This window comes from Harpia harpyja, chromosome 10, assembly GCF_026419915.1.
Source record: "Harpia harpyja isolate bHarHar1 chromosome 10, bHarHar1 primary haplotype, whole genome shotgun sequence".
Taxonomy (NCBI): domain Eukaryota; kingdom Metazoa; phylum Chordata; class Aves; order Accipitriformes; family Accipitridae; genus Harpia; species Harpia harpyja.
The window spans coordinates 30,045,822-30,073,282 of NC_068949.1; the positions used below are offsets into that span (position 1 = coordinate 30,045,822).

The 27,461-nt window shown below is 38.0% G+C and overlaps 1 protein-coding gene across 3 annotated transcripts in view; it reads right to left on the reverse strand.

The window, feature by feature from the left end:
* Nucleotides 1–27,461, reverse strand: part of LOC128147433 (gamma-aminobutyric acid receptor subunit pi-like) — a 51,510-nt gene that overhangs the window by 11,754 nt on the left and 12,295 nt on the right. For all 3 annotated transcript variants that reach the window (XM_052799987.1, XM_052799986.1, XM_052799988.1), the window contains exons 3-7: nt 25,160–25,263; nt 14,186–14,253; nt 12,524–12,741; nt 11,625–11,707; nt 6,961–7,098 (exon numbers count right to left, since the gene is read on the reverse strand). In XM_052799987.1, the coding sequence (XP_052655947.1) occupies nt 6,961–7,098; nt 11,625–11,707; nt 12,524–12,741; nt 14,186–14,253; nt 25,160–25,263 (611 nt within the window). The remainder of the gene's footprint in view (nt 1–6,960; nt 7,099–11,624; nt 11,708–12,523; nt 12,742–14,185; nt 14,254–25,159; nt 25,264–27,461) is intronic.

A 27,461-nucleotide genomic window follows, 5' to 3' on the forward strand; every position in this document is an offset into this window, starting at 1 on the left:
AGCAACCTATATATAGAATTCATATGAGCTCCACCTGTAATAAACTGAAGGAAGAAGTAGTCAAGGAAAGTATGCAATGCATACTTATCATGCTAAAGAAATGAGCAATAGGACAAAATGAAGATAGGGAAATATTACAGTCTTTTTTTCATCTACACTCCACATGTACCAAAAGTTATCATCTTTAAAAAGAAACAGATTTGCTACTCCTTTACCTAAGTAGCATATGAGACAGTAAGGATGTAACTCATTACCTTTGACTTGCACATTTGAGGCTGTGGTGCCATCACTCAGATCAAACTGAAACAGGTTCATGTAATCCTAGTCCTGGCTTTACTAGTTAGCTCAAGTACAGCTCGAGTTAACTCCTCAAAACTGGCAAGTTTGTCCCTTGCTTGAGTCTTATTGACAACAAGATGTTTGCATTGAAATGAGAAGATGCTTCTTCATTCAAGTTTCTGGCCCATGATGGATGTCACCTCAGTGATTTAAATTTGATAATGTGGTAGGAATAATCTCTGTGCAGATAGCTAACTCTGCAGCAAAGTCATAGTGTTAGTGCTTGCCAAAGTACCGAATTGCTGTGTTTAAGTTTCTCAGATGCATCTGAACTTAAATGACTGTCAGTATGTATACTCTAAACCCACCGGAATGTGAGGTATTCTACTTGGGCCACCCCACAGCGAAAGAAGGTTAAGCTGAGTTACTTGGGCTTTATAGAATTTATTAGAGGGTAGAAATATAAAACTAGACAGTAGCTCTAGCTTGTAGATGAAGAACAGATCTAGATAGCAGACTATAGTTTCCATATCTACTCTAACTCTCTCTACTGCTTTTAAAAAAAAGAAAAAGAAAAAAAAAAAAGGAGTATCCTAGAAAGTAGAAAGAGGTGAAAGAAATCAAATTTCAGTTGGTTCCAGCTGATTACTTTTGTTTCAGTATCAAAAATTATACCAGCATAGACTCTTTCCCAGTAGCTAAGCAGGTGTAGATCTAGGTCTAAGGTAGATCTTTCTGAAGGCAAGAGAAGCTAATGTATTCCTCTTTATAGCTTGCCTTTGAAGTTTGGCTTTTGGCTTCTGAAAACAATATTCTAATTTACAGCACTGCCTATCTGACACTTCGTATAGATCTTGCCATAATACTGATGATTTTATCAGCACTGACTATTGCTGCACTGCCTAAGAAATAGATATAAACCTAAACAAACAGGCTTTCTTATCACCCTAGGTCACCCATGTTTTGATTGTCTCATTTTTTCTATGGCATCTGTTCCCGGCTGATGGCAGAATGCTGCCTCTGCTCTGTCCTGCTGCCCTCTGACCAGCGGACGCTCACAGCAGAGGCGCCTGAAGGAAGGACTGATGCTCTACAAACGCTGTCACCAGTTCCTAACTTCCACTCTGGTGTTATGGGATGGGAGCATCTTCCCCACAGTTACTTTCTGTGGACTTTTTGATGAACTCTACTCCAGTAACAGACTGCTCCACATCACTCTTTATGTAAGAAGCACTTTGGTATCCTGCACAGGGGTGTGCAGTCAGGCACAAAGAGCACATTCTTCTCTATCATGAAATATGTATGCTAACCCCTTGGGTGCCAGCTAAAATGTGTGATGTACATCTCACACAAGTGCATCAGTATAACTCTACCAATGCATCATTTTCTTCTCTTCTTGCACCTTTTAAGGGCACAGTACAAGAAAGCTTTAAATAAAACTTTACTGCTTTAACTATGTGCTGAAAATGTAGCTTTCAGTATGCAATTTTTTATTGCTTGTTTACAATGAACATATGCATTAAGGAATGGGTAGTGCCCCCACTTCTACCCCACAAATAAGTCATGCACCTGAAATGCAATTCTCTGACCGATGTAGGATGCCAAGGGTGTCAATATGTATGGCTAATTTGTTATTACAGATCCTTTGTCCCTCCCTCAGAGGACAATCAGTCTTCTGTTCTTCACAGTCAAGATCTTATAAACTACCTCTTTTTCTACTTGTTCTTCAGAGGAGAACTAAAGGAAATGAAAGATCAGGACAGGTTTCTCAACATGCATTTCATCTTCACAAAAATGCTTTACAAAAAATGAGTTTGAAATTCACATTTCCTAAGAATTAAACAAACCCTTTCATATAGTGTTGGTGTGCAGATATATTTATCCATTTAGCTTACCTGTAAAAAAAAAAAGTACAAAAAAATTATGCCACGGTAAGTTTTCCAAGTGTTTATGTGTATTTGTGTCTATACTACAAAGAACTTCCCAGAAGTTAACAAAAAAATGCCACTTCTTAATATCCTTGATATTCATTCTATTCATTGCATTTCCATATGTTTTTTATGTTACTGTAACTTCTTCAATGCATTTTCCAAAACTGTTTTCTTTCTAAACTGTTCTACCTTACAGAACTATCACAAAAACAACTAATGATGGAAAACTTTTCAACATCAACTCAAGTGGAAAACCTTGTTTACAAAGAGTGATTATATGAGCTCTGATAGGCAAGTTGAACATAACATGATAACAGATGCATGTGTAACTGCTTGAATCTTAGGTGAGGCAGACCAAAGGCTCACCAGATAAGATTATACTGAATACGGTTCTGAGGTTGGTTGTAAGCCCTGTATGGCAAAGAAGATGTTCTCAGAAATAACAATTAGAGAGCACTTACAGATTATAAAAGAACTGATAAAGGGAACGAGAGAAGTTACTCAGTGTACCATACCCCAAAAAAAGAAGAATTGAAAATCCTAGAAAACTTTGATTGTTAACTGAGAAATCCCTGAGCCTTGGGAAACCGCTGATGGGCCTGTAGGACAAACCAAAGTAATGTCTCTATTTCAAGAGAAAGAGACTGACTGATAAACATTCACTTTGTGTAGGAGTCTGTTATATTTATACACTCATATACACCCTTTATATATAGTTTATATGCTTGGTGATTTTCAGATCACTAATTATAAATGAGAGCAACTCATTACTGGCTTAGTCATGACCTCCCACCTGAGAAGCCGATAACATGGAGTGGCCAGGGGTCAACAATTTCAACACTGCATAGCCAAACAAGGCCTGACGAGACCTCTAGCCCAAGGATGCTAAAGCAGGATTTGCGATAGACATCAAAACCCTGGCAGTGACTGCAGACAAGGAACAGCAGCCAGCTCCCTTTGCAGTCTTTTTCAAGAGGGCAGGTGTCTTGTCTTTGTGTGTCAAGGAGAGGAGACTGACTTTATGCTTTTGCCTCTTCTTTCCCTCTGTTCTGCCAAGATACCATTTGAATATGCCACTTTGCTGACTTCATAGTTTTCTAAGCAGGGAAGTGCACTGAGAGCCCTGACTGCCTGACATAACTCTCCTTGCCTTCCAGGCTCAGGCTGAAGACTCAGTGTTAGACAAGACCTGAGCAAGCTGAGCCTCTTTGTTCCTGCTGCTGCTGCAGACTTGGCAGGAGGGTTGCAGTAGTGAGAGCAAGGCTTAAGGAAAGTTGCCAACCAGAAGAAAAGCTGTCAGCAGCCAATTAGCCTCAAGTATTAAATGACATTTTTGCTTCTTTCTCCAATTAAAAAAGTTAATTGAGATTAATTAGCTATCGCTTGCTGTGGGATTTATTGAGTGGGAACACATGGGTCTGTCCTGTGCCCAGTACCGCTCACTAACAAACATGATGACATACTGAGTGTCTTTTAAGAGAGGAGCGTTACCACATTGGAGAACAGGATTAGAGTTCAAAATTATCCCAACAACTATCAGCCTGAGTAAAACAAGATGCAATTCAACAAAAGCAAGTACAAAGTCCTACACTCAGGTAGGAATTGGTAGCTCCCTAAACAGAGCACAGGGAATATGTGGCTACAGGGCAATAAAGGAGGTGGAGTACTAGAAGGAATGGCAAGCTGAGCAAGGTAAAAAATGCACAACAATTTTCTGCAAGAAAAGCAAATATCAACCCAGAATGGATAAAGAGGAACAGAGTTCATGAAATGCATTAAGTAAACCCTCCCCTGTATGGAGGATATCTGATGGGAACAGGGTACCCGGTTTTGGGTGCTGCACATCAGCAAAGGTATGAGAATTTCAATGGGAGAACAATAGCAAAGACAGGAGATCTAGGAAACCATTTACATGAATTAAAAAGAGGGAAGTGTTGGTTGAGAAAAGATATATCTGTCCTGAAATAGCGAAAGGGCTGCTGAAAAAGAGCCGGAAATTTGTCTTCTATATCCACATAATGGGTTTGAAATGCAGCAAGGGAGATCAAGATTAGACATGAGGAAAATATGCATCTAATAATCACCAGAAAAAAATCACCTAGGGAGGGTGAAGCAGACACTTTGGAGGTTTGTCTAACTTACTCCTAGAAACATCTGTCAGGAAGTATGCTGTAGATATAGATGACCTTGCCTTGCAACATGAGAATAGATTAAATGAATTCTTAAAGTGTATTTCAGCCTTATTTCTATGATTATTTACACAAAAAGCTAGACTGTAACAGTCCTTCATTGCTTTTATGTTTTTCCAATAAGAAAGGCAAGCTTTTTATATCACTGTTTATTACTCTGAGAATGCAGGTGGTGTTGGCTAGACAGCTAAAATAAAAACCCAGCAGCCACTGATGCAGATTCATGGTTTTGGGGTCCAAGAGCGTATCAGTGTATGCAGAATAAGGACTATAGTTAAAAGACATGTAGGAAGTGGTTCTAGCAATTAACTTAGCCATATCCAAAATGAAATTGGTCTGTACCAAAATGAAGTCAACACCAAACCCTAGCCAGCAATCTAGCTAACATTATTTGAACTGACTTACTATTATGTGATTACAATAATGTGATTACTATTATGTGATACATGCTGTCCTATAAACAAGATTAATCCACAATGCCCTTTTCTTAAATTTACTGAAGTTACTTATGCAGGAATTTTGCTGACTACATTTTAAATTTGGCTCTGTCAGTGGCTGTACGTGATCTTGGGGTTTGCATTGTTGTACAATATTTCACTTGCACAGCAGCTGTACTGTCTGTTCAAGTTCACAGAGTATCAAATCCTGATTGCTTTTTTTGCTGTGTTAGGGAATACTACACACAGCTCTTCTCTCATATCTTTAGCTTTAGCTTTTTGAATCGTAACTGTTATAAATAACTGTTATTTATAATGTAACTTATTTATAAAATACTCTCAGATATCTATTAATGGTGTTAAGGAAGTGCAAAGCATCATTTTTCACTTTGAAAGTGATTACATAGTTCCATAAACTGGTTCGTTTTTTTCTTTTAATAGGGGCTACAGTAGGCACTGCTTTCCTAAAAAAAAAAAAAAAAAAAACAAAAAACTGTAGAAAACAGCACCTAATTCATAATGACTCAATAGAAAATTAAAAGGATTACGAGATTTAATTTTAAAAGTACTGCATAGCACTTGATAACATGGCTTTCTTGAACAGGAGAATTGAAACAAGCAGGTGTGGGAAATTCTAATTGAATTAAGTTGCATGTGTTAAAATGTATAATTAAAAGTGGCTTTTGACTTTATACATATGATTGATTCCTGCCAACATAAAGGGAGGAAGACAGCATCATTTACTGAGAAGAGTAGCACAGTTCATCTGATCATGCCTCTTCAGTTATAATTGGAAATTGTTTTTATTCTGTTTAGTAAAAAATAATAGAACTTTTTTTTGGCTTTAGAGTCTGGCCTCTATGATAGAAGGTGGTAAGAATTAAGCAGGTTTCCTCCTCCTCTTTCCTGTATGGTAAACAGATCCTAATACCCTTCTGGGTAGAACAACAGTACAGGATTATTCTCCTTTGATTGAACCTGATGTTGCTTACCCAGAAGCTGTAAAGAGGAGGAGAGCAAGCAGATGTCACTTATGTAAGCAGCAAGATACTTTGTGATCCTGGAGCCTGCTAATATGTGTTTCATTTCTACTTTTATATCCATTTAGAGAACTTTGACTTTTACCTTGAATTAATACCTGAAATTAAAGCATAAAGTTTCTCCGTGTTGAATTATTAAAGCAGAAATACAGTTTCTCTATTTCATTGTTGGGTATTTCTGTGATTCAGAATTAGCAACATATCCTCTAGTGAAATTACAGCTTTGAAGGAGGTGTGTGTCTTCATTTAAAGACCACCCTTTCAGTTGGCGTGTTGACTTGTGCAGAACAGAAACTGAGTGTGCAGTGAAGAGCAGCAGTGAAGGACCTAAGAGTAACTCAAAGAGCGTAAAGCAGGTTTGGCAGGTCTTGGACTCTCTGAAAGCGCTTTTGAAATCTCTGGAAAATAAGCAGGAGCAGACTTTTCTGAGGTTAAGTCCTGCAGTTAGAGGAAACTTTCTACAGCAGTTTCCTAAGATCAGCAGAAGAGCAGGTCTGTGGAAATGCTTCTGACCCTTCCCCGGGCAGCAGAACCTCAGGCCGGGCAATCTGCGCTCTGCTGCCCACCAGACTGGACAGAGACTGCCACAGGTAAAGAGCCACTCCGACAAGCCCTAGCCATGAAAACCGAGTTCTTGCAGTTGTAAAAACACCCAGCATATTCACAGAAATTTCCACGGCTGAATAGAGGCTTTTGACTTGCCCAGAGTGGCTATTTCCAGGAAGGCCGGGAATTGTTCTGAGCTGGGTACCCAGGGTCCCTGGTCTCTCTCCAATTTAAATACCCAGTTTACAGGCTCTTCTTCCTTCACAAGAGCTCTTCCTGACATTACATGGAAGAAGTAATACATCTCTTGTTTATCATTCTTTAGGTAAGAAAATGCTCAAAAACTCTCAACCTTTACATTAGCTGGGTCTCTGCTGGTAACATCTGGAAAAGTATGTATGGTTTCAAGAATGTAATCTAGCAGAAAATGAAAACTGTCATCTTAAGAGAAAGCAATGTGCTCAGTGCCTTAATGTTGCTCTGTTTCCAGAGCCATATTCCGAACTGTACCTAGAAAGTATTAGAAGGGTGTTTTTACCTGTCTCATATACCGCTTCGGATACTGAGGTAAAGTGGTCTTCTACTGTGTATTGTGCGAGTCGGAGTGTGTCCAAACCTCGAACTGAATCATTTCCTCTAGTCCAGTAAAACATGACATCATTGACGTTATAACCCCCTGTAGTGATACACAAGCCAACAGAAGTGTTTATTTTACACAATAATTAATTTGTGTTGAGCACACTTATGGTTCAGCTGTTTCTTATTTGTCTGTCAGAAAGTACAATTAGACATAAACAATGATGGGTTTTGGCAGAATGTAATGCCTGTTTGCAACAGAATTCCCAATAACATGCAAAGTCTTATCATTTAAAAGCTGACTTTTTTGGAGGTGGTCTTTTTTATATCTTTTATTCCAGTATAGACAACATAAACTAATAAAAGAGATTAGTACCACATGGTATTGTAAAGCTTAATAGCTTTTAGCTTTAAAGCAACACAGTTTTGATGGATTACAGCACTGCCGGTATTTGGACTAAACATTGTGTGCCCTTTGTTGCATCCCAGGCTGCTGTTTCTCGATGCAGTGCATTTGGTCCTCGTTCCCATAGAAATGAAGGGGTGAGGAGAGCAGCAGGGCTGCTGCGTGCTGGTGCTGTGCTCTGAGCTGGGCTTGGGTCATAGCTTGGGATGACATTTTGGCTTAGGAGCTTGGATGCTTCCCAAGGACACCAGCTTGGATGCTGATGTTTCTGCAGGCTCAACAGCGTGGCACGCTTCAGGGGCCCCAGGAGATTTCCTCTTAACCTTCAAGTAGTAATTAGGAGCTGAGACGGGACATGAATCATCTATCAGAAGGCAACTGTATTTTGCACACACTTGTCAATATGCGACACAATCATAGCTAAAATACCTCTGTAGCTTTTTCCCATTATATTAAAAGGCAGGCAATTTTCAGGCTAGTGTATATGATTAATTCAGGACTATGTTAATGTAATTTACATGTTAACAGGGAGCATTTGAACATCTTTTCCTTTAGCTTACTTAGATCAATCATTCTGGTATTTGACAGACTTATATTGTGCAAGTTAATAGCTAAGCTTAGGGGACAGAAACATGAGCAGATGATTATTTTTAGACTCCAGTCAATTGTAAGTAAATTACAGTGTCAGACAATAAGGCAATACATTGCACAAGGGTATATGTTGCAAAAAGAACAAAGCTCTAGAATCACAGAAAAAGACATGCATTAAAATAAAAAAGACCATTTTAATGTTTTTAAGTTAACAGCTTTGGTTCTTGCAATAACAAAAAAGAACTGATTTCCTACAGCCATTTAATGTAGGAAAAACAAGAGTTCAGAAATTTCATTTCAAGGAAACACTGTGCTGGTTACCAATTAAAATGACAATTTCACCTGAAAATTCTTTCCCTGACCATTATTTAAATGTAAATCTTGTTTTCACTATCATTGGCAGTTTTCTGAAAAGGTATCATGACCGGGAATCTCTGCTCACATTATCACATTTATAACAATTAAAGCCAAAACACTGCTGGGTCAAAAGACTAAACCAAAAGCATGGGTGTCCAAGTTCTCAATTCCCTAAAACCACATGCTGGGAGATTTCCCAGATTTGGGAGATGACAGAAAAAAAAGTAACATTTCCTATAAACAAATGATTGCATTGTCCTCAGTCAAAACAAAGGGTTCATAGAAGCAGTTTTTATACATGACTCCAGGCATGGATTCATTTTACTTTCCTTCAGTATAAATGAACTGCAGATATTTAAAGTCCAAAGAACTAGAGAGTACCACAGTAAATTCTTATATATTTTTTACAAGATATTGAGTCTTCCAAGTTGTGTGAGGTGGGAGAAATTCTCAATGCCCAGATGGGTGATAACAAGCATATCTCCACATGGAGGTTGTTTTGCTTTAATAGAACTCTTTTCGTTCCAAAGTATTTTCATTAGCTGAACAATTAGTAGTTTTGGTGATCCTTCCTATGAAAATTCTTTGAAAATACTAATTCCAAAACTTTATTTGTGAAGAATTTTCATGAGAGAGTCTTCCCAATAGTCAGTAAAGTTAAATAGCACAGTGGTCCCTCTGTGCAGAGTCATTCTTTATTCAGGGGATTAGTATTTTACTAATTATGAAATGTTTAAAAAGTTTATAGAGTCAAAATCCTTAAGCCATGTTATTTTGATTTTACAAGTAATCTCCATTCTCTTTACATGACACTGAGTTTTCATTCTATCTAATTCCTCAAGCCCAAAATGTCTCATTCCTGTACTTCACTGATACAGTGCGAGCAGCTAATGTCAACAGGGTTAACTACAGGAATAGTAAATTTGGGATTAAACATTCATAATGCCTAATACAAATGAGTTACTTTACCTTTCTGTTGCTAATTTTAATTTCCCCTGATTGTCAAGCACAAGTTAAGTGCCTTCACATGGCTCTTCACTGAATAAATGCTAAAGGACAAGTTCAAAAAGGAAATAAAATTTCAGAGGTGGGCCCAAAACATGAATATGTATTTGGACTGGAGGCCCGGGGGGTGCGGGCAGGGGCACGGAGGAAGAGGAAAAAAGCCCTCAGCCCAGTATGACTGAATGATGGTGTGCCCTACCACACGGCAGAGAGCATGAACCCCCCCAGCAGCACCTACCGACACAGGAGCCCTCCAAGTCCCCAAATGTCACATCTGCCATACCAACAGAGACTCAGAGTGGCAACTCTCTGTCTCCGAACATATGCCTGTACTACCTTCTAAAGTGTTGCAATGACAGGGGAGGAAAAAAAATAATAGACATTTTGTCTGAAATGTATTTTGCTGTGTAGAAAGTAGAAGTCAATTAGTGTTATTAACTAGTAACAGTGGAACAGCATGTTGTAAAAGCCACTAGGTATGCTTTTCTGTGTAAAGCCATTACTTGGTAGTATCATGTCATGTTTGTCTTTACATTAGTGATCACCTGATACAAGGCCTAACACTTTGTTTCAGCTCCAATATTTGCTATATACTTTACATTTTATTTATAAATGTCAGTATTTGTGTTGATGTGTATGCATGGTTGCATTCACAATTCTTAATTCCAGGTAATGGTATTTGCAAGCAGTATTCTAGGATGATGTCATTATTCATCTATATATTGAAATAGCTTATCTCACGAGGGAACAAACACCACTTCCAGCGTACCTAAAAGAAAGTATTACAGCGCACTGAAGAAAAAGGGCCACAGCTAAAGGCATGCTCTTTCCTTTTACATTTATTGTTTCTAGCTGTTTGCCTTAAAACTAAACACCAGTGTCATGGGAGCATTTGTGAGGACATTACTATGTTTTCCCCTTGGACAGAAGACACTTGTGCACTGTTGAAAAAGCAGATGGAATCATTCTGAAAAATGCTTATTTTTAATTATATAGGGAATTCTCTTTTTTTTTAATGCTGTCAAGTAGATTTAAGTTCCTGTGGGACATATATTTCATTCTGGAACTAGAGAAAATATTAAATGACTCATTTACATGACTCATTAGGCAATGCTGCTGATGTAAATCCATATGCACTGAGTTACCAATATGCTTTTTCAAAGCAAAATAAATTAGAGATAAATCCAAATTCTAATTCAAATCACTATTTGTTAAACAGATCTTATAAAACTGCTGATTCTAGAGGGACTCCTGTGTGAGGAAGGTTTTGGGGTTGATTCCCTTTGTGGTTCTGTCTAAAATGAAACTTTGCAGCAATATTCTAATTGGTCATTACCAACAGGAGATAAAGAACACACACATCTGAAATAGTAAAGAATAAAACTTGACGAGTACTGAAAAACCTTCCAAAAGATTTTGGATAGGTCTTGATGTATATTTGAACATACATTTTCATCCTTCAGGACTGGCACCCTTTTACATTATCCCATGCAAAAATATTTTGCTAGAGTCTTATGAATAATAACAAAGAAGTTAACTATAAACATGCACATTCTGGTATTGGCAAAGCACCCATGTCTACAAAGTAGTAGAGAGCATATTTTAATGAAAATTATGAGGACATTGATTGATAAAATGAGAACCTATAAAGGTACATTTAGTCTTGGTCCATCAATGGATGGCATTTTTTCCGAGGGCAGTGGCATAAAGACAATTAAGTAAGTCATAGAAGGATCTGTATATATCCATCTCAGAACAGAACTGTCTAAACAGTTACGTTGTTTTCAGTATGAAGACAGTAAATTAATTAAATATGAACTCTATGCCTTACAAATAAGCCTTATTCTAATTTCTTTCTTTCCTAAAAGAATTGTGCCTCGGGGTGGATGAAATACTTGCTATCTGAAAGAGAAAGAAAAAAAAATGTTCCCGGCTGTGCTGGAAAATATCTGCTCACAGAACTCCCCCTGAAGACCAACAGAATAACTGCAGGATGTGCTGCAAAACCAGGCCTATGATAATCTGAGATTTTGTTTAATCATTAATAGCATGGCAGCATTTCAGTACTGCCATGCTTTTTTCAGTGATGCCTCGTGCATTTATCTTTGTATACAGATACTATTGTAATTCAACAAGGACTGGTCACGTACTGCCCCTTGGCTGCTTTGAAAATTCCAGCCTCTTTGATAATAATATCTAGCAGCCCTTAAAGAAGATCAGAAATATTTTTCTAATTGTATAAAAATAATAAGGATTAAGTGTCTTACAGCTTTCCAGTTGCAAAGTACACATCTGCTTATCCATTGGGTATTTAGTCAGATCCATGCTGCATGCAACAGTTGTGGTGATCCTTAAAAAAAAAAAGTATTACTCATTATTAAGGGGATAAAATTCAGTCATCAGTAAAAATAATAATAAGCCATGTATCCTTCTTGCACTAATATTTGCAGGCAAATATCTATTGCAAGGAAAAAAATCTAGTATTTGCCGTTATTTAATGTGGAAGAGTAATAGCATCCCAAACCACTCCAGAATAGCTGAGTTCAGTTCCAGCCTAAAAAGGCCATCCCCTGCTCCCTTCTCACTTACGGAGTGCATTTTTCCTTTGTTGATATTACACAATACATTTTACGATTTTGTAATATTTATCAAAATCTATTATAAAGGATAATCTTCAACAAATAATGCAAATCAATCATCACAGCTTGCTTTCCTCCGTGATGACTTCATTGCAAAACAACTGGAATGGCAAAATGCAATTCCTGTATTTGGTCTACATGAAAGCAAAAGGGTCTACTCAGGGAAGAAAGTGAGACCTATTATTAAATTTAAGAATTTAATCATGTTGGTCAGTCATACTAGAATCATAGAATCATTTAGGTTGGAAAAGACCTTTAAGATCGAGTCCAGCTGTCAACCATGCCCACTAAACGATGTCCTGAAGTGCCTTGTCTACGGGCTTTTTGAATACCTCCAGGGACGGTGACTCAATCACTTCCCTGGCAGCCTGTTCCAATGCCTGACATTGTTACATATTCATAACACTACAAGACCATGCGTATTCTACTTTTACGAATAGAAGTTTCTTAAGCACAAAATCATGCTAACCTGGAAGGTTTAAAATGCAGGTAGAAGCCAAATAGGCTGGTATGTGTTATATACATACCGTAGAGCATACAAGACTGTTCCATTAGGGTATATTCTTATAAGACGATTCTCAACAGTGATATCGTGAAGAAAAGACTTTTTTGAATCAACTATGAAGGTATCCGGTACCCAAAGCATTTCCACAAGCCGACCGTCTAAGCTTAAACTCTTATTACCATCGAAACAGAGTCTCTCATCAGTCCACCGCTGCCTTAGAAATATGGTAGCTGTGTAGTCCTGAAAGAGAAAAAACAAAATTATCATACAGAGCAAGCCTATATTATATTCTGTTTTACAAAAGTATATGGAAACAGCTGTTGGGCACAAATAGCCTGTGACTCTCCACGCCCCGTTCTTAAATGCTGGCACTCCAATAGCAGTTGTGCAGGCTCTCGTACTGCCAAATTTTCCAGCGCTTGATGTGAGCTTGACATCATTAAGAAATATTATCTTGAGCAGATTTTGTTCTTACGGTCATTGGAATTTTACAGTAAAAGCTGATGGCCTAAGTCTGGGGCTATAAATCAGTTGAAGTCATCAGGGTTTTGCAAGCAGATAATCTGGCTCTGTAAATCTTTAAATTTTAGCATGATCTATATACGTGGTTGCAAACATCACTTTGTTCACATAAACTACTAAATAATGCATTTTTTTAAGAAAATTTTGGAAAAAGTTGTATAAATTCAGATAGACAAAAAAACAGAAGCTAGTGAAATAGGAAGGAATCATCATCTTTTAGCACAATTTATCCTTTCAGCATCACAGGGGAAACAGTGGTGCCAAATTTATCAAGACCTTGAATATAGCTCTCAGCCCAATTCACCTTCAATTCAGATATGCCTTGTAGTCTTACATTAAAATCACACTATTTCTTAGCACCTTTTTAATCAGCTTTTGGGTTTATAGTGTGTTTTTATCAGTATGATAAGTTCATCTTAAGTTCTGACCTTACTTTCCCCTTTCTACATACTAGTACTTACTAAGTACAGAGGGATTCTAATATTCAACTTCTGTGGAAGCCTGAGTAGTGAAATGGTGAGGTACTTTTATATACATAACACTTTTTTTTTTTAGATACTTATTTATATGTGTACACATTTTTATATATATACACGCACACAAATATTTTCTAATATTGAATATCTGATTAATGAATTTTTCCTTTTATTTCTATGTACCAACAGAGGATCTTTAATTAGAAAAGTATACTCCACTTCATAGTTTGTTCAAAAATAAAATTACACAAATGTAATGAAACACAGCTGGGATAAATTAATGTGTGACAGTAACAGCAAAAGAGAAAAATAACATGAGTTCAGCTGTGTCTAATCACAAGGAAAGGGAGTGGCTTCAAAGTCACATGAATACATCTTTAATTTTCTGAAATGCGTAAAGATTTAGGCGTTTCATCTGGCAAATAAATACTGGTCTACATGCCCTTCGTCAAGATTAATACTCAGTAGCAAATTTCTGTTTGCATCTGTGAGAGGTGTGATTTGCAGCCGCACTTCTATAAGTATAGTGCTATAGCCACTATCCGTAGTGAAAAATAAAATTCCATCTCCTAACACACATTGACTGCACAAAGAGAAAAGCCTCAAAGTCACACTGCCAGCAGCTGTAAACACAAGACATTAGCTTATCAACAAGCAAATGAAAGAGATTGCAAAAGCTACAATACCATATTTATTTCTGATATTGTATCAATGCTTGCAATATCCAGACTCATTCCAACTGACACAGGACCATCTGCAAAAAAGAGAAAATCACAATCTAGCACAAAGTTCTTTAATACTCAGTGTTCAGGAGAACAGGCTACAAAATCTTCAACAATAGGATCCATTTTTTTCTAAACATTTAGTAGCTTTTTCAAAAGGAAATATTCCTCAAACTTAGATCATGAAAGAATTTTAACAATTTCATAACCAAAAGATAATGCTTCTAGACTAACAGTATCTTAGTTTTAACAAACATGCTTTATTTCCTAAATATTTCCTGGTTTATATGAATTATTTTTTTTCTCCCACACGAAAAAACGTGCTGGGAAAAATGTTGCACAATGAGGTGCGGAAGGTACAATCCCCATGGCACATCACACCCTCCTGCTCCAAGGTGCAGAGCGGTGGAAAGAATCTTCCAGTTGCAACATCTAGTCCATCAGATGTTAGTGAACTAAGGAGTTGCACCTGGCAATGTCACATGGTTAATATCCAGATGGGACAGCTGAGTGACTTCATTTACTGCCTATTTAAGAATATATTGTCTGTATTGTGTCACTGCATTTTACTGTCTTGCTTTTGACCATTAGCAGTTCACTTGATTTAAATACTTGCATTTGTAAAGGAAAACTCATCATCTTGTTCTCCTTTTAATATTTAATATCAGCTGAAGGTTTATTCAGTGTGATTAAATACCTTACCTAAGTAGTTGTCATTGTAATGTTAGTATGCTCAGACTCTTGTTTCATTGTGAACGTGCATTTCACAGTGTCAGAAGGAAGATCACCAGCTGTGCGTTTTAAAATGCAGAATTTGTGCAGAGCTTTCATGGAAACATGACATTATACCTGGTTGAATACGTGCAGAATAATTAACAGAGTACATGTACAAGGAAATACATATTAAATAAGCGCATCTTTTCAAGCAATTGAGAAGCAGAGAATGCAGTACTGACAAATGCAGAAATACTTTAGATAAGATCTATGTAGCTGATGGTGTAAGTATATTACAGGCACACTGCTGAAACCCCCTCTTGGCTCCTTGTAATGTGTCATGTACATAGCTCTTATATGCCCCCAAATGGCATCTAGAGGAAGATGGGGTCCTACTCTACCCCACTGAGTAACACTAAAGAAAAAAATTAGTCATTCCAAGCAGTATAAGTGTATTAGTATTTTTATTTTTTCCCAAAATAATTTCCATTTATAATGCAGGTGTTAAAGTTGTTAAACATCTGGCACTCCTGAAAGAATCTACAAATGCTTTGTTCTGGACTCAGTTGAAAGTTCAAGTATAAAGCTCCAGCAGGACTGTAGGCTTGCAGCATCCCCTGATGATAATCTATGTGTTTATTATACTATAAATCATACGTAGGGATTAGAAGAAATTGTTCGTCTATCAGAAGAAAGCTTTGGAGGTTGAATTTGGAAGAAAATTATTTGACTGAAAAGTTCTCAGACCATTGACAGCTTGTTCTTCTGTTTCTTTCCATTCTTTTCATGTTTTGATACTCCAAGAATACATTTATGTTTTGTCCCTCCAGGGTTAAAAACTTGACCCTCTAGGAAACTCAGCCCAACTTTCTAGGGTGCAACAGCAGAGTCAATTGATACTTATGCTTACCATTGTACTATATCATTATTATAGGTACAATATTGCCAGCCTCAAAAGATGTCGGACCCTCAAAAACCATTAAATTTAAAAATGTGTGCTTCATAATCCATTTTCTAATTTTTTTAAAGTCTTCCTACAGATTCCCATGTATGACTGTAACGGAACATATTATTGCCAACTGTCACACAAGAATTTGGGGGGAACTTCATCATGGAAGGCATATGCTTAATGGACCACCCTAAGGAGATGACAATGCAGTGTTCAGCTGGCTACGTGGGAATCGTGGCTGGGAATAATCAGACTCTTTCCTAGGCTCTACAAAGAGATCTGGACAGGCTGGATCGATGGGCTGAGGCCAATCGTACGACGTTCAACAAGGCCAAGTGCCGGGTCCTGCACTTGGGTCACGGCAACCCCATGCGGCGCTACAGGCTTGGGGAAGAGCGGCTGGAAAGCTGCCCGGCAGAGAAAGACCTGGGGGTGCTGGTTGACAGCCGGCTGAATATGAGCCAGCAGTGTGCCCAGGTGGCCAAGAAGGCCGATCGCATCCTGGCCTGCATCAGAAATAGTGTGGCCAGCAGGAGCAGGGAGGTGGTTGTTCCCCTGTACTCGGCACTGGTGAGGCCGCACCTCAAGTCCTGTGTTCAGTTTTGGGCCCCTCACTACGGGAAAGACATGGAGGGGCTGGAGCGTGTTCAGAGAAGGGCAACCAAGCTGGTGAGGGGCCTGGAGCACAAGTCTTATGAGGAGTGGCTGAGGGAGCTGGGGCTGTTCAGTCTAGAAAAGAGGAGGCTGAGGGGAGACCTGATCGCTCTCTACAACTACCTGAAAGGGGGTTGTAGTGAGGTGGGTGTTGGTCTCTTCTGTCAGGTGGCTGAAGATAGGACAAGAGGAAATGGCCTCAAGCTGAGGCAAGGGAGATTTAGGTTAGATATTAGGAAAAATTTTTTTACTGAGAGGGTTGTCAAACATTGGAATGGGCTGCTCAGGGAAGTGGTTGAGTCACCATCCCTGGAGATATTCAAAAAGCGAGTGGACAGGGTACTCCAGGGCATGGTTAATGGTTGGACTCGATGATCCTGAAGGTCTTTTCCAACCAAAATGATTCTATGATTCTATTATATCATATTTTATTGGTAAGAACAATACTTGATCCTTAAAGTTAAGGGGATACCAATTAGGGGAAAGGTTCTTTAGCAGCATTTCAGTATCATCAGTGCTATTGTTACACATCTGAGAGGAAAAGCTGACTTTCTAGAAAGACTACTGCAATTAAATTAGGTTTAATTTTTCTGGAATCACAGAAACAGGACTTTATACATCTCTTCCTTCCTTCTTTCCTGTTGCTGTAATTTTCGAAATATTATTGAGTAACACAGCAGAACTGTAGTGTCGGGTGACTCCCAACCACCTGACGACATCTAGCTTAGGTTAAGAGGTACTTCAAGCTCAAACTGGTTGTCCTAGCACAGACCTGCCATGTGGTTCAAGTGCTAAGGAGTGGTAGTGTAGTCAGGACAAAACCATCCTGCTCTGCTAGCCCTGACAGTCTCCACAACCCAAGTGCTTGTGCTGTGCAGCCAGCCTGTCAAGCCAGACACTCATGAAAACTCAGCAGAAAATTACATACCCTCAGATACAGCAACATGCCAGTGAAGAGTTGTGCGGGGGGGAGGGGGGGGATGGAGGATAAAGTATGGAAGGGGTCTTTATTAACACAATACAAGCTGCTGAGAATAGCTTTGCCTTAACAGTTAATTAAATCAGAACAATATTAATAGTTAAATGCTGATTTCTTTTTTGTGTATGAGGCTAAATACAATTTATGGTGCCTTACTAAGTAAGCAAAGTATTAATAGCAGAATGAGTCTTCCCGTAATTATCCACCAGGGTTTCCCCTGAACTTCCTCTGAAAGAGCTCCTGTTGACAGGGCCAAAAACAGGGCGGTAGACCAGATGAGGCAGTCAGTTCCTACATTTCCTTATGTTTGGCAGGAATTGCCTGTATAGCAACAACTTCAGAAGTCGTCTACCGATCTTCAGAAGAAAACTAAAGTCACTCTGTCCTGCATCAATGAAGGGAATCTTCAAAACATAGCAAAGAAATGCCAAAGGGTGCGCCTTGTTACAGCAATGGGGGCACAATCTAACATACATTTTAACTTCTACTTAAATTTATGTACAAAGACTGTTACTTTATGTACTTTACAGATATTCACAGTAATCCCATATGGGAAAGCAGCCAGAAGAGTGGCAGATAGCATACCTAAAAATTAAGTTTGGATCACTGCAACAATCACAGTCCGTTAAACTTTGTACCAACAAAGTAAGCCACCACTGTGTCACATATGTATTTGTAACTCTGAAGACCTACTAAAGTCAATCGGCACTATCAGGAACTGCCAGTGCTGAGCTGTTAGTACTAGCTTTTTTCATTTAGTTTAAGAAAACTTAAAATAATTCTGACATTCAGAAATATCTCAAAAAGTATGGCTTTTTGAAAGAACACCTCGTCCTTGCAACAATACTGGGTAAAATACTATGCAACTCTAACAGAATTGGAAGGAAAAGTATCACTAGAATAATTTATTATAGTTTTATGAAAAACTGTTTTTGTCTGCCTGATGGCCAACTTTGCTTTATTTTAGAGTATTATGGGGCTTTTAGATAAAAAGCGATACATTACACTTGGATTTTTTTGGTGCATTTAACTTCCCACCACAAGACATCTTGCTTTATTTTAGAGTATTATGGGGCTTTTAGATAAAAAGTGATACATTACACTTGGATTTTTTTGGTGCATTTAACTTCCCACCACAAGACATCTTTCTTAATAAATATATGTTACATGAGGAGGCTGGACAGATTAAGATAGGCCTTCTGACAGATCTCAACTGTAATCTTTGATACAAAGACATCAGAAGAAAGACCCATTTCTAGCAAGAATCAGCTTCAATCCTGTTTGTTTGCATCAATGATCTTTACAGTGATGTAGCTTCACTAGTACAGTTTGTGGACTAGACAAAAATTGGTGGGGACCATAATAACAGCTTGTTACATCATTTGTCAGAAAAACATATTTTAATACAGGCAAATGCAAGCAATTAATGTGAGGACAAATAATGCAGGCAGTATGTACAGGATGGGAAACTATCTTGGCAAGCAGTGCCTTTGAGAAGGATTTAGAGGTTGTCACAGATAATCATTTCAACATGATCTTTCCATATTATGCTTTGGCAGAAGCACTATTGCAACAGGGAGCAACACACAGAATTAAGTTATCTTGCAATCTAGACTGCATTGGCAAGACTGTTATGAGATTACAGTGACAAGATTTGTTTTCCACATTTGGAAAAAAAAAATTATATATATGTGTGCAAACAGCAGACAGAGTTCAATTGAGAGAGAGAAATATTCCAAAAAGACAAAAAACTCTGGAAGCTTTATCAAAGCTTGTAATGTAAAAATTAAGGAACAGCATTTGCTCACCTCCTCAAAGAAAAGGCAGAAAGGTGTCCTGCCCAATGTCAGTAAGTGCATGGAAAACGTATCTAGTAGCAAGTTGTACACATTCTCTGACAAAACAAAGCAAGATCCCAGTTTATGGAAGCTAGAGACAACATGAAATCTCAAATAATTTTTTTTTTCTAACTGAACTTAATCACTGTTCATCATTCAGGGTGTCTAGAACTCAGCATTTGAGGGCGGGGGCCGAGGGGTGGGGAGAAACACAAAACTGTCCTGCATGCAGGAAGCTGGGTTTGGTGGCAATGGCAGTCTCACAGTGTCTCTTATTTCCATGGGAAAGGAAGGAAAATCTATATTACTATCTGTATGCTGAAGTTTACAGTTTTGCATCAAGTCATTGATTTATTCAATCACAATTTTAAGGATTCAGTAGGGATTCAAAAGATTTTTTTTTTCCAATATACAACTGGCCATACATATTCTGGGCTTTTTGCCTTTCTCAGAAGGATTAGATGTTGGCTAATTGGTATATAAAATAGTCTTTAGATGATGATTATTTGGTATTTCTTTCTCATGTACCCTGTGAACTTGTCTCACTAAATCAAAGGCTCTTAGACATGGCTAACATTCTGATATCTCCTGGTCTCTTTTAGGGGTAAACTGTAAACTTCTGAGGACTAAAATGCCTTTATCTAATTAAACTCATAGAACTTAATATAAAGAACATTTGGGAAAAAAAAAATATGATGTCCACAGAAGGTTAGACTCGATTTAATTTGCTTTCTTGATTTCAAACCTTAAGGCCATGAAATGTATTACTCATTACAAAGCTAAGGAAAATAATCTTTTAGATGTGGTTTAGAATAACTGATTTAAGCATGACACTTCTCTATACCACTTGAAAGCAGCTTCCATATGCAAATGTACTTAGCTATGACCTTTTCCTAGTCTCTCTCTTTTTAATTAGAACACTTAAATTATCACATTCAATCACAGAACAAAATCTATTTGTATAAAATTATTTACAAGATTTTATGCATCCCTTAACAGCTCTATGAACCTGATCCAAGGCTCACTGAAGTCAGCAGGAATTGCTATTAATTCAGAGAGATTTGGCACAGCACCTAAAGTTATAAAATTGGTCCACACAGTTTCAGCAGAAAACCTGGTGTTGAAATCAGCTTGTATTGCTGAGATAAAGTGCCGGGGTTATGTAGCACATTTAAGGGAAATAACTGTGCATTTTTAAATCTCTTATGTCAGCTTTTCTGTGGAAGACTTTCGCATTATCTGAAAGTCTAAGATGCATATTATTACATTAAGGGGTACTATCTACTAACACTAGTGTAGGAGTATTTCATATTCCAGTCCAAAGAATGGCTAATCATTCTAGATTAGGTAATTTTTTAGTTCACTAATGGAACTTCCTGGGTCTATCTGTTCAGTTTACTAAGACTTGCTTGATGAACCAGCTCAAAGAGGGACATTAAAATGCTATAGTTAAGGAAAGAGAACATTCTTAATAGTAACATTTAGATGAGGGCAGAGCGAAGTAACCAGTCCAGGTGGGATTCCTCTGTACTAAACACTGTGTAAAAGTACCCCCATAATTTGATAACTGGTATGTGCCACCCACCATAGACAAACATAAAACATTCAATTTTACTTGTCTGCAAACCTTTGCCATATTAAGACTGTCTTCAATTAATCTAACTAGTGATTGGAATGACAGTCTGTGTTGGTCACAAGTGGCAGTGTTTGGGTACAAGGCTCTGGAGGGGTGACCTGTGGGGGAGGAGATGACTAAAGTAAGGTGAGATTAATCCAGGCTTAAAATCTAGAAATCTATTAGTTCCAATCCATACAAGGAGAGGAGAAGACAATTTTTATGTTGTTATGCACAGCCATTGGATTCAAATGAAAAATACTTTCATAATCCCCTCGTGTCGTGATTTAACCCCAGCCAGCAACTAAGCACCATGCAGCCGCTCACTCACTTCCCCCCCACCCAGTGGGATGGGGGAGAAAATCAGGAAAAAAGCAGCAAAACCCGTGGGTTGAGATAAGAACGGTTTAATAGAACAGAAAAGGAGAAACTAATAATGATAATGATAACACTAATAAAATGACAACAGCAATAATGAAAGGATTGGAATGTACAAATGATGCACAGTGCAGTTGCTCACCACCCACCGACTGACACCCAGCTAGTCCCCGAGCGGCAATTCCCCGCCCCCACTCCCCCCAGTTTATACACTAGATGTGGCATCACATGGTATGGAATACCCCGCTGGCCAGTTTGGGTCAGCTGCCCTGGCTGTGTCCTGTGCCAGCTTCTTGTGCCCCTCCAGCTTTCTCGCTGGCTGGGCATGAGAAGCTGAAAAATCCTTGACTTTAGTCTAAATGCTACGTAGCAACAACTGAAAACATCAGTGTTATCAACATTCTTCACATACTGAACTCAAAACATAGCACCGTACCAGCTACTAGGAAGACAATTAACTCTATCCCAGCTGAAACTAGGACACCTCGTTAATAACACTAGCTGAGTTGTATCCACTTAAGTAATTTCCAGTCATCTACCAGTCCCATTACAAGAACCAAAAACAAACAAATAGGCAAATGGAGGGCTTATTAAACTAAGAACTTAGGAGCTGCCGTAAAATTTCCTTGACTAGTAAATATTTCTGCTTCTCCTGGCTTTAGGAAAAAGGAACCTTCATTTTATGACCATTTGTTTATATCTATTGCTTTCTTTTGGGGACTAAAAAACCATTTTGCTAAATGTTAAGGAATTCAGTGTCACTGATTTTGTAATAGTATGATTGTATCTTGGCAGCAAGCATCATCAAAAATCCCCATTTCCTGCCTGAAGAAAAATTTCAAGGACAAATAACTCTGAAATGACTTTGAATTACATTACACTAAAATTCAAGCTGACCTCTGCCCCTCTCACACTTGATAAAAATCACATTTCAGTGTTCCATTTTGACTAGCTAACATTAAGCTCAAAGCACTGTAGATGCCAACAAATACCATCTAGTTTTATGACAAATTTCTTCGTGCATATCTAACTGACCACACAAACAGAAATCTGCACACTTTTGAAAGCAAAGAAATCTTGGCCAAAAAAAAAAAAATAAAAGGGGCAGGGGGGGAGACAAGTGTCTTAAAGAGGCTGACCGTAGGATATTATTTTTTTTATATTTCTGCATATTAACATACACATACTAGGTTCGCATTTTATGTGAATCCCTTCCTGCACTTCCGACAGCAAACATAGATCTTGGGATTAATACACATATACATCCTTCTCTAGAGTAAATGTTTTAGAGTAAATCAGCACCAATAGGTTGGCACAATTAGAACTGTGCAGGCTTTTATAGTAGCTGATAATCTCCACTAGTACCAGAATACCGCAGTTTATGTTCTTATCATGCATTTGTTCATTAGCCTACTCAAGTCTAAACAGAACTTTGATCTTATGTTCCATTTTTGATTCATCAGTCTCTTATTATTAACACACAAATATCATACCAAAGAAATTAATTTGGGGGGATAAGGAGGGTAAAAGCAAGTCACAGAAGAGGTATAAATGACTAAATTAATACTTTGGCTTCATCAACTATTTAGCAGGTGTGCTGTAGCCATTGATATAATTCTGAGTAAAGCCAGTTATACTGAAATCTTTCTCACAAAGAACAGATACAAGGTACACCAGCTGCAGGCAGGTAATATCCATAGAAATAAGGAAAATATTACATGGAACAAAGCTAGGATAGTTGTGGTCACACAGATCAGTATAATCCACCGATTTTTTTAAGCTGAGAATTTAGGTGGTTTACTAGCTCTGCTTCTGAGAAAAAGCAATAGCTTCTCCTGGACCTGAATCTCATCCAAGATGCAGCCCACCTTGCCAGTAACAGAGAGTCATCAGGGCTGGGCAGATACCACCCCCCACCCCAGGCATACATGCCTCTATCACATGGAAAAAGATCCCAAATAATCTTGCAAAAAGCTACAGGTCCAAAAATCAGGATGAATACTTCCTCAGTCATCCCAACCTAAATTAATCCCACAAAAAAGTCATTTCTCACAAAACCACCAACGCTGCATTTAGAAATGACATCAATAAAACGTATTTTTCAGAGTCTCACCCCATTCCTTCAGCAGTAGGGCTAATATAGATACATCAAAAACTTGAGACACAGTGTTTGCGTGCTTGAGCTATGGTGAGCATATGCAGTGATGCTGGCAGTGTCTGGAAGTGTTAGACTGGCTCTGTATATGACATAGATTTGATCTGTGCTTGAGCTCCTATGAGATTTCCAGGCAAAGACAGAAAGTCCTTAGCATCCCCCTGAACAAAGTTCCCAGGCAGAAAAAGAGCTATAGCCTTGCTGCATTACAGCAGCTGAGAAAAAAAATTGGCCCACACCAGGAAAGGTCGATTCATAACTTAAAGAAGTGCTTTACTGTTGGTCTTTACTATCATAGGATTTTGCAATGCAATTCTGTTTGCTGTCTACCAAAGCACATCCATCCTGATAATGCTAGGACTAGAGATATGTTGGCACTAAGTAATGAATGAAATATATTAATGGCCACTAAATATGTATTTTCCATTATGCATCATCTCCAATGATAAGGGGTTAGTTCATTTATTAGCATTACTTTTATTTTGCTGAAAATCTTCTTAGGCCATGTAAATACTTTTAGCAGTAGTATCAGCAGCTGAGACAATTACAATAAAACCAAACAGATTAAATAGTTTTCCATTTCTCCTAAAGCTAAAATACAGATTTATGTTAATATTTTTATGAAATTGATTCAGAAATTGCACATGGTGTGGAATGCCCTTATTGAACAGGCTGATAGTCTCACCAAGTATTTGGATGGCAAGAGGAAACAGTAGGGTCTGAAAAATAATTAGTCAATCATTTTTAAGCAGGATATAAAGGGATATAAGAGTCTTCATTTGAAACCTCTAACCTTTCCGAATATTTAACTTAAGAACTATTGCCTAGCATTCACTCTGCAAGTTTATCTTCTGACAGCCACGCAGTACTGAGTATCCTTTCAACATGCAGAGGTTTTTTTCAGAGTTCTGCAGTTACTCCAGGCAGAGATCTTCACCCCACCTCATGACTCTTCAGTATTTCTGATACATGCAATAGCCTGATTCAAGCAAGGAAGATGTTTGTCACTGAGATTTCAGGTACCTAACGCTGACTGAACTGCAGGGCAGTAAAATCAGCCTTGGTACAGTAAACTATGTGGGTCTTCCAACCTGGTGACCGTGGCCTTCTGACACAGGGAACTGACATTTTATATTCATTTTGCCTCACAGTTCTGCAGTGAGCCAGTTCAGTGGCCTTTAAGAGCCAAGACAAGAAGCATTTATCAAATAATTCTCTTGCAATCTTATAGTAGATGCACATAATACTTGGTATAGTATCAAGATTTGCCTGTGCTTTTATGACCAGTTTGACAAATAAAGCTTTCTTATCTTTAATCAAAATTTTTTGTAGTTATTATTTAGGAAGTTATGCATTTAAATAGGTAAGGTATTACAGTTTATTCCACTGAGGACGCGTGAACATCGATAGCCAAGTTTCTAACAGAGTCTGGAAGCTTTGCCTGTGAATGCCTGGAATATATAAGTTTCACCTTGGGCCACAAAAACTATTATGCTCTATCTTATTATATCATAGTATATCATGTATAATCGGATCAGTCACTGTCAAGCATTGGAGAAAAAAAAGTACAGTGAAAAAACATTTGCTCTCATTGCTGAGTTTCAGACACTACATTATGTTATGGCTCAATCTTATTAAAACAGCTTTTCTACTTACTATCAAAAAATGGACGTAGATACTTGTTGTAACCTTTTATTATTTTTTGTATAGTTGGAGGTAGAATTTCACCTTTTGCTTCAGCTTCAGGAATTTGCATCGACCTAAAAAAATGAAAAAAGTGAGGATGTTTTAAAAGAACATCATCAATTACAGCAGAGATGACATTCCAGGAAAATGCTGTATTAGTTTAAAGGTTGCTGATGATTACTGTCCACCAGATAACATATCATGAAACATTTATGTTTGCATTTCACAGCACTGTAAAAAATAACATTCTAGAAAAATATCAGATTTTATAATCTGTATTAGTCTTATTAAAAAAAAAACACTTTTGTATCTTAAAGTCTGTTGTTTCTTTAAAGTCTATCATTTCTTAACACCTCACCTGAAAAAACAGTTCAGTCTTCTTTAATAACTTTCTCTGTAAATAGGGTGCTATTGTTATAATCTAGTAATGGGGGGGGGGGGTATTGATTGTTTATTTCAGCATTTTAAATTAAGCTACTTTTTACATAATGAAATACATTCAGTTTAGCTCCTGGAGAGAGACAGAAACCAGCATCAGAGGTTAGTACATAAAAACACCTTTAAAATACTGTTTTTACAACATAATTTTTCACCAGGTTACAGAAATACTCCTGTTGGGCAAAATCAGTGAAGTATAATGAGAATGTAAACCCCTCCTTTGTTCAGAAACAGCTACAAATATGATCCATAGAAATCAAATATTAATAAGCAATCATAATCGCCCATTTTTGCCCTGGGGGTCCCTACAATAGCCTCATTGGGAGAATGAGTGAAGGGACTAGGGAAAACACATACCTGAATTACAATTCTTTACTCAGACCACATTAGGATTCATTTTTATATACTCCACTTCACCTTTTATATGTCTTGATGGTTAGCAGCTGTGGGAGGGACACCTGGGGCCATTAAGGGCTGTTACACTGCAAGTACCAGTCCCATAGCAAAAGATATCATAGTTTTACTCTTAATTTCTGCATAACCCCTAAGGTGAGCACCCCAACAGCACGAGCAGGGTGGGCTCAGTCATCACAGATTCAGGCTGTGCTCTTCATAAATCAAAACACAAGTGGGACTGACTGCTCGTTGCCAATGATTTGAGAAAAGTGGGGGTATGACTTTTCTTTAATTACAAAAGTGAGAAGCAGATAATTGATCGACTCAAGGAAGCCCAGCTGGCTGCAAGCAGAGGCATTATCTCTGCTGATGGAGAGCAGCCACCTATATATTCACCAGGAGAGGGCCTCTAAGTTTCTTATCCCCCACACCAGAACTGACTGGTTGTTAAGAGTGACCAGCTCTATCCCTTAGCTCTCCTACACCAGGTAAAAGAGCTGTAGCAGCTCAGCCCTGGGGAGAAGGAGGTAAGTACAAATTGAGGGCTAAGGGAGCACCAGTGTTTTGTGGTCTTTCTTAGTCTTGCCAAGTCCTTGCTGATTTTATTTTTCTTCCCCACTTCTCCCAGAAGCTGCTTCTGAAAACTCTGCTCGCCCTTCCTAATGATATTTCTGGGCCTCCTATAGCTTTCCAAACCTTGCTCCTTTGATTTTAATTTTACTATGTTTCTGAGAGAGCTTGAGCTGTTCTGTCAGGAAACTGTGGTTTTCATCCACTAGGAATAATCTAGTATCTTAGATTGGCAAAACTTAAATGCTAAGATGATCTCACTTAATGCACATGGCCAAATCACACTGTGGTTTTAGATGTGATGTCCGCTCGCTTGAAGTGCTGCTATTGCTGTGTAATTTTTCTGTTCGCCAGATCTTATTCCCTCATAAGTAGCTGTTTTTCATTAGCAGTCTTGTAGCTCATATAGCTTAGATACTTGAATGATCCTATTTATTTCCCTTATTTTGCCCCTCGTTTTTATTTCTTTATTGCTAGAGATCTATGTTATTACTTTACTTAATGTTAAGTGTGGTCTTGAGTAATGCCAGCATTGAAATAAGGAATGTTTCTCCTGTAAGTTGTGTCCTAAAGAAACAAGCACAGTCACGTTGAGTTGACATGTGAATATAAATAAAAAGGCCAGCTTTATGTTGCACAAAAGTGTTGGAATTGGAAATGTACTTGAATTTAGTTCATTTCTTAAATACTGTACTTGCAATAGATATTTCTGCTTATGTAATTTACATATAATTTTAGCTAAGTTTTCAGTGAGCTGCATGAGTTTAGTTTCACAGCTTTACTGGATTGTTCTTGAATAACTTTCACATATTGTGAAACAATAAAGGAAAACTTTTCCCTCTTCCACTGCAAGGGTATAATATTATTC